General features: G+C 27.0%; 1 protein-coding gene across 1 annotated transcript; it reads right to left on the bottom strand.

The window, feature by feature from the left end:
* Positions 1 to 5,557, bottom strand: LOC129973083 (selenoprotein F-like). The gene is made up of 5 exons (XM_056087459.1): positions 5,395 to 5,557; positions 4,432 to 4,506; positions 4,060 to 4,233; positions 2,396 to 2,459; positions 1 to 515 (listed from the first exon to the last, which is right to left on the bottom strand). The coding sequence occupies exons 2-5, from the start codon at positions 4,486 to 4,488 to the stop codon at positions 340 to 342; spliced, it is 471 nt and encodes a 156-aa protein (XP_055943434.1). The 5' UTR covers positions 4,489 to 4,506; positions 5,395 to 5,557; the 3' UTR covers positions 1 to 339.
* Between the last annotated feature and the right edge of the window lie 2,845 nt (positions 5,558 to 8,402).

Below are 8,402 nucleotides of genomic sequence, written 5' to 3'. Positions count from 1 at the left end.
CAGGTTGTGTAAAAAATATTTATTATAACAATCAAATATTGAAATTCCACTTTTTAAGCAAACAAACATATTTGGAAAAACACACAGAGCGCTCAACTAAAAAAAAAGCATTGGAAATTTACATCCTATTTTCATCAGATATTGACATCCAACTGCTCAAACTGCTTACACAGTTTATTGAACAATCATCATTAATTATCTGACTTACAAGTATGCAGCTCCAAATTCTTTTCAGGAAAGCTTGCCTCTATGCATAATTCCAAGGATGTTTGTTGATTAAAAACAGTTGAATACAAAGTTTAATAAATAATGTTCATTTTTTATGGATCAAAACAGCTTTTATTCCATATGCTCTCTGAGAAATTCTATAATGGTGTCAGTGTCCCACTTTTGAATGCTGAGCTCTTCCTGTGTGTTGCCATCTCCATCCAGCAGCTTTATGACTGGATCAGCCCCTCGTACATATTTGACAGAGACACCAGGGAATTCATTTGGGGCTTCACTCCTCACAAATGCTGAAAATTTGTACAGAGTAATCAGGTTAAAAACAAATAATACTCTATGTTAAACGTTACTATATAATTCCTAAAATATTAGCTATGATGAAATAACAAATTGTCCAAAAAAGGAGGCCACTATCTTTCTACAAAATAATCTTAAAGAAAAAAGGAAATGTCAGGCATGTTTGGAAAGTAAAAATATCAAAAGGGAATAAATGCTCTTTGTTGATATTGTCGGTAACACAACTTGATTTGTTATCCCCTATTATTTATCATTCTAATGCTAAATTTGATTTGAGTACAACATGCTTAATGAGTATGTTAATACAAAATCTTGTAACATAAAATGCTGTCCTTTTCTCCTAAATGTAGAAAATGCTAATTGGATATTAAAAAATGAAATCCCCTCCCCTAATAATGGGAGCATTATAAATGGACAAAATGTACAAAAATGGTGGATTTGACTTCTTTGGAGGTAGGCCTAATATTTATTTACATCTTTGCTTTTCAAATAATTCCCCTACTATCTAAAAAAAAACTCATACATTTTCACAAAAATAAATTTTTCCTACAACGTCTCATTTAATATTATAATTCTCAAAAACAACATATATGATTTACATTGAAACTTTTAAATAAAAATTAGGATAAAATAAATTTCATTATTGACAAGACAAGAGACATTATCATTGTTCTTAGACTTGATATCATTTCCTATCATGTAATATATTATGCAAAATCCATGAAAATATAGTTTTTATATTGACAGCTTGCTCCTAACTACCCCATGATGAAAACTGTCGGAGGTAATTAACACTTTCAACACTACAGACGAGATATCTCATCTTTCAGATACTTCCAATTACAGGTTTCTGTGGGCTAAAATTTATCTCTTATACTAGTTTCGATAAGCTGAACTTTCTAATATATATCTGAAGAATACCTTTATTTTTATTATTTACTTTTTGAATATTGATATTTGTCTTTTCATGGAGTTTTTATCGCTGACAGCGATGAAAGTGTTAAGAGCTCTGGAAGCCTGGTGGCATAGTGGTAGAACGTTGCACTCCCAACACTCAGGTTTGAGGCTTGATCCTCGGACTGGGCAAAGTCAATTCGGCTTTTCATCCTTGTTTGATAAACTGAGAACCAAGCATGCTTTGGAACTAACACTGGGAGTTCAGCGAAAGGTAGACCACCTAAGCGGGACATATGCTTTGCTCCCCAGGGCCCTCGGTCAAAAAAGCAGTATGGGCATTGTAGGCCTTGGGCCACATGGGTTGTCGTGCCACTGAGTTTAGTTAATTAAGAGCATCATCCTGCTTCTAAGAAGCAAATCAAAGAATGAAAATTAAATTTAACTTGCAAAATCATTATATTCTACAGAATAAGAAATATATAACTTAGCAACTTACCTTTCAAATAACAGATATGAAAAATGAATAACAACATTTAAAAAAGTTGTAATTGTACCTTTTTTTTTTTTTTTTTACCACAATTTCAACTAAAATAAGCAAAGTTTAGAAAACTTCACAGAAAAAAGTTTATTGTCTTTCTCTAGAATGGTTCAGAGAAGGTTCCTTTCTAGTTAACTAAGCTTCCACCATGGTTAGGTTTCATCTAGCTTGGAGGGTAATTGGGATTGGTATAGTTACCAATCCCAATTACCCTCCCACACCCAATTTAAAAATGCTTGCTATTCAGAGAAACCATAATTTTTATTATTATTTTGAGTGATTAAAAAAATGTTTTTAAAAGCTTTGATATGCATTTTAAAAACTTCATAATAAATATAAAGAAATATTTTTATTTTAAAATAAATATTGTAATAATTACAAGAAATAAAACAAAATGATATATAAAAAAAATCTTTAAATTTAAAAACAGTATCTTACCTTGAATTTGTGGGTAGTGCCCAATTTTTCATCCACAAACTTCAAGTCGAGCTTGCGGATATTTCTAAAATGAAATATTAAACTAGTTAGAATAACATGTTTTTAATGTAAATAACAAAATATGTGATGCAATAAAACAACTTTAACTTAATTTTAAGCATAAATTTAAAGTGAAGAAAAAAAAAAAATGTTGCAAACAGAAAAAGTGTAAAAAGTCTTAATACAATACACACAGGTATTATATACTCAAAAAATGAAATGAGTGCTTAAAAATGAATGATGTATTAAACAGAGTATAAGATACCATTCTTAACTAATTTAGCCCGAATAGAAATAATTCAAAATACAACAGCTGAAATTATCATTATATTAAACACAGGAAATTGAAACTTGAAAATAATTTCAAAAATTGCTTTTAAACTATCAAAAGAATAAAAAAAACTGAAATGATAGAACTAAACAATTTGCAAGCAAATATTTTAAATTCATTTTTAATCTAATAATTTGAGTTAAAACACCACCAAGTTTTCTGTTTTGACAAATAACTTTTTACTGTTAAAAAATTGCAACTTCTCATTCTCTTAAAAACACCTTTAAAAAAAAAAAACACACTATACAGTGAAAAATAATAAATAAGAAAAATCCAATTATATATAAATTCTACAATAATTTTTTGCTTATTTAAAATAGCTTGCAATAGTAATAAAAGCTCTGATTAATACAAACACACCATAAAAATTTACAATAAAAAATGAATAACAGGTAATTATATAAGATTTTTCAAATTTATAATGTACATATGCAACACATCAAGTGATCATTCATTCACAGAACTTATCAAATAAACTACAGTTTTATTTTTAAGTGACATAATCAGTTTTATCAAAAATAGTAAAAATCAGTTTTACACTGAATTTTTTAATATACTTTCAGAAAAGAATGCCATTTACAACCTATGGTTTAAAAAAAATTATCTTCATGTGATAACAACCAGATAGTTTTGAATGGATCAATAAAAAAATCTCATAAACGTGTTCAAAATAATCTCTTTCGTGAATGATAGCTACTAATGTCGCTTTCATAAGTAGTTTATTTTGAGCAATTATTTCTCAGATTATATTTTAGAAAAATTCATTTGTAATTACAGTCACAATGATGTACACACAAATATATATTCAAATATTTTTAATTAAGTAGAACAGCAATAAGCAGGCAAATTTTTGTATTCTAAAATTACCATATTTTTATACAAAAAAGACTTAATGTTGACAGATTTTGTATAAAATTAAATACAGATCAATAATTTGAACATACAAACTGCACACTATATTTCATTAATCATATTTAAAAGTTATTACATTCAGATACACATTGGACAGATTCCAAAAAAAGTTGTTTGTGAATTTGCATTACTTCTACATATTATGAAAAGTACAGTGACTCATTATAATGTTGAAGCTGATTACACTACTTCTCTCTTTGCAGTTTTTACTTTAAAAACACATTTTTTTTTTTTTTTACTAGAAAGTATAAAGATAAAACCCAAATAAAATATTTCAGGCCATTAAGTAAAATAATTTAAATATGCCAATTACAAGAAATTTCTAGATAAAGTCATAATTATGTAATTTTTTTCAATAAATTTAAGAAAAATGAAAACTTACTTTGACAGCTTCCTTCTCAGCCTTTAACGCACAACATTCAAGACAGCTGTCTTTTAAAATATCATCTAAATTGAACTGAACTAATTTCTCACACCATGTGCATTGAAGATCAGTCCTACGAAGTCCAAGCTCAAAGCAAGCATCATTACTCAAACTACAAGCAGCAGTGGTAATCTAGAAATAAAATCAGCATATGATATATTGTGTCACTTTTACATGCTTAATTTTAAAAATCATCTTTTTAATTTAAACTAAAAAGGCACAATTCATTAATAGAGTTAAGCTATTATATAAAGAAAACAACATTATTTTCAGCATCAACAGGGTTCTCGAAACATACATAACAATACAATAAGAAATGAAGATACTTACCAAGACAGTAAATGATAAAAGCAATTCATTAGCAAATCCTAATGCTTTATTCAACATCGTGAGATGTGAATAAACCTGAAAATTTCAGTAAAATAAATATTTTACTATACAAGTCATATTAAGATGTTAAAATTTTACCATAAAAGTAAAAAAATAACTTAATTAAATATGAAACAGTTAAATAATAATTCGATGGCCAGCAATTGACACAAAAAAAGAGTTCAGATGAAATTCAATTTTCTTGAGCTTATATTTTATTCCGGTATGAAAAAAAATAAAAAATGAAGCAACTTAATGCTGACAGCAATTTATATATGGGAAGAAAAAAACATTAACATAATAATAGCACAGTAAAAATTTGAGTAATTCTAACAATGTAATTTTCACTATTTTATTCATAATTTTATTAACCAATATCGTTATTTGCATAAGGATTTCTAAATTTTAAACATGAGAAGATTCTAAGATGAATGAATTAATGATTTGTTTCAACAACATCATACATAAGCAAATATGTAATCCAGAAAGCTTTCTGGTATTTTTTGAACTTTTATTTAGTGTTACAAAATTTTCCCTAATGTTATTTTAGGTACCGAAAATTCAATACTCTAAATTCTTGATGTTAACTTAAGAATTGAAGCTTTAAAATTACTAGCTTATAAAAAATCTTTTATATTTGTTGTTTAAATGCGGCAGCTAAAAATTCAAAATTCAATTCAAAAAGAGGGAAAACAAAATCTTGCAAAATATAATCGATATTCAAATCAAAATTTTAGGATTAATGTTGCATTCAAGTTTTATATGAATTTTGAAAGAGTCATGAATTTGATGAATCGTATATAAAAAAAAGTTCCAAGTCGATTTTAAAGATATAAAAAATGAGAAGCCGGTGAAAAAGTCGGAGCTTTCCAAAGGTATTAGTTAAACTTTTTCGAAGATAAACTTCATAATAAACAGTCTTACCTCAACTCCAGAGATTAATTATATTTCAAGAGAAATTCATGACACTTAACTCGAGGAAATTCAATGTTTATATTAGCAATGCAGACTTGAAGTCGAAGCGTATTGTTGTTAACTTACGCTACTATGCTACGCTAACTTTTCACTCAAAACAAAATTGCAATAAACTTGACGTGTCTTGTTTACTTCACTTCATTAAAAATACTTCAGATCTGATATAATTATTCAGTAAGTTACTGAAGGCAGATTTTAGTCATTTCATTTAGGTTATGTAAAAAATTTATAAATTGCAAGGTTTAGTTAGTATTAGGATCATATTATCTATGAAAATATCCATTTTCAACCAGTAATGTCGCACTCGAGCTTAAAGCAATTATTTTATCAGAAGATGAAATTTTGGACGTAAATGGAACCGGAACATATAATACCCTCGCCCCGATATCAAGAAATGTGAAATAAGATCTTCATATAAATCCAATTTTTTTCAGGGGTTGAGAAATTTTTTTTATGTTAATAATAATTTGTTTGTATATAAGAAATTCACAATATTTTTGTTTTGTAGGGCGTGGGAAGTTAAATTGAATAACAGATTTTCTTCATAATTTATTTTGAGCTGCCGCTAATATTCTGATATTGAATCTTACAATGCTAAACACATTTCAGATAACTTTGTTAAAGATAAATAAATTATTAGGACATAATGATTAATGAATATTTTAAAATATCAAACTGGATAAAATTATTGGAACATAACAAAGTTCTTAGTAAAAAAATTATTAATCCATATAATATGAAGCATCTTACTACACTTCCCCTTCCCTTTAGATAAAATCGCAGGGCTATGTTGTAAAAATTAAATTTTTAATAGGTTTTTAAAATCGCTTACAATTTTTGGTTCTTGTTTGAGATACTTTATAAAAGTAGGTAAACTGAAAAATTAAGTAGATAATTTTTATACCACATTTGAGACAAAAATATAAATGAAATATCTACAAGGTAAAACTGTTTCTTCAAATTTGGATGAAAATAATAGGCATTATTTATTAATAAAATAATTGTGTTTAAAGATTATGTTGACAAGACTTAAAGTTAGTTGGGCAGCATATGTTTTTTTCTGTATGTGTATTAAGATAAATAGGCAGAGCCTGACTAAGGCAGGGGCAGTTGAGCCTGGCCCCCAAATCGAATAGAAAGTTTCTTTTATGTTTCCTTCTTTAATGAAATTTTTTTAACATTGCTTTTTAAAGACAAAAAAAACAGAGCCCCCCCCCCCAAATTTTTGCCCCGGGCTTCAATTAGGCTAAGTCGGACCCTGTAAATAGGAAGAAAAAAGGGTTAAAAAAAAGATTTTGACATTCTTCTGTAAATATAGCAGCAATTTTTTTTTTCAAGAATAAACTTAGTTTAAAAATGTAGCCAAATAATCATTAGTCAACCTAGAGTTCACATAAATGTAGTGTGAAATCAGAAATAATACATTATAAAAAGTTATATGCTCATTTACATAATCTTGGCCAAATATCAAATAAGCAACAAATTGTCAATTTTTTTTATACATGATCAAAAGTAAAACTATTTGAAAAATAACAACAATTATCATCATATTAATTTTTTGTAACTAAGATACTGCCGTTGCTTTAAAAGTTTCATATTCAATTAATTCAGTTTCTTAAAAGTTATAAAATTTATGACTTCAAATAGAAACAGCTTATTATCTTTTAAAATTATTTATAATAAAGCACAACTATTTTATTATAAATATAGTACATTTTGAGACACTAATCAAATTTTTAAAAGTTAAACAAATTTCTATTAAAATCACCAAGATAAAATAAAGTACTAAGTTTCAAATTTCAAAATTTTATTAAGAACAGATACGATTCATTCTTGCTACATCCTTACAACACATTAATTCACTAATAAATTAACACATTGTAGACTGGCAAATTAAGGATGTAGCCATGAAAGTACGAGTTTTATAAATATATATTAGATGTTTTAAGTATGTGCAATTATATTTCTAAGATTTTGATCATTCTGGTTAAAGTTAAGTAAAAAGTAACATGTTTTAAAAAAAAATAAGTATTGATTTTTTTTTTATTTTGTAAATTGTTAGATATATGTATTATAATGCTTACAATTCAGATTTGACCCTTTTCCTATTAATGCATGCATGTAAATTGAAGATTATAAATGGAATGCCATCACTTAAAGTCTATTTACCAAAATTGAATTTTTTAGATGACTTTTCATCACTTGCTGTTTTTTATTACAACCCTAAAAGCAACTTGTTACCATATTTGGTAGTCATCCAAAATGTGGACTTTTGGAAAATTGGCACGATTTAATTGTGCGTGGCGAGAAACTAGACACTAATCTTAAGCAATGCCACAGAAATTTATCCACAATTTAGTACCATATCAGTAAATGCATCAGTTTGTAGCATTGCTGATTTAGAAAATGTTGTACAAACATTTTCTAAAGAATAACAATAAATGGTGTCATATAAGCACAATAAAATATCTTGAATCTATGTTTTCTGTGATCATGAAAGTAAACTATTTAAGGATGGTTGTTACAGGTGCCATAAAACAATAAACAATCTAAAATTAAAATTTGGTATGTAAAACTCAATGATTTTTTGTTTCGATTGTAATACAATAGAGTAGAAATTCTAAAATTTATTCCTATTAGAAGAATTTTGCTACAATTTCAGTCATAAATAAAAGATAAAATACATTCTAAAAAAATATACAAGTACATTTTTAATTTAATAAAATCTTTTAAATCGAAAGAAGTGCAGATTTCAAAATGTGATTCTTGACAGAAAAAAAAGAATGCAATGAACATTAGGACTCAGAAAATGAATTATTTCCAAATCCTCTTCATAATTTCAACTAAATAAAAATTAATAATTTTTTAGCAATTACTCCAGCTCTAATTTAAAAGAACAACATATAGTTCGTCAACAGATTCTGAGACGACCACATTTCAACGACTCCATCTCATTA

The sequence above is a fragment of the Argiope bruennichi genome, chromosome 6 (assembly GCF_947563725.1).
Source record: "Argiope bruennichi chromosome 6, qqArgBrue1.1, whole genome shotgun sequence".
Classification (NCBI taxonomy): domain Eukaryota; kingdom Metazoa; phylum Arthropoda; class Arachnida; order Araneae; family Araneidae; genus Argiope; species Argiope bruennichi.
The sequence above is the reverse complement of the archived record's forward strand: the minus strand, read 5'-3'. Positions and strand labels throughout refer to the sequence as shown.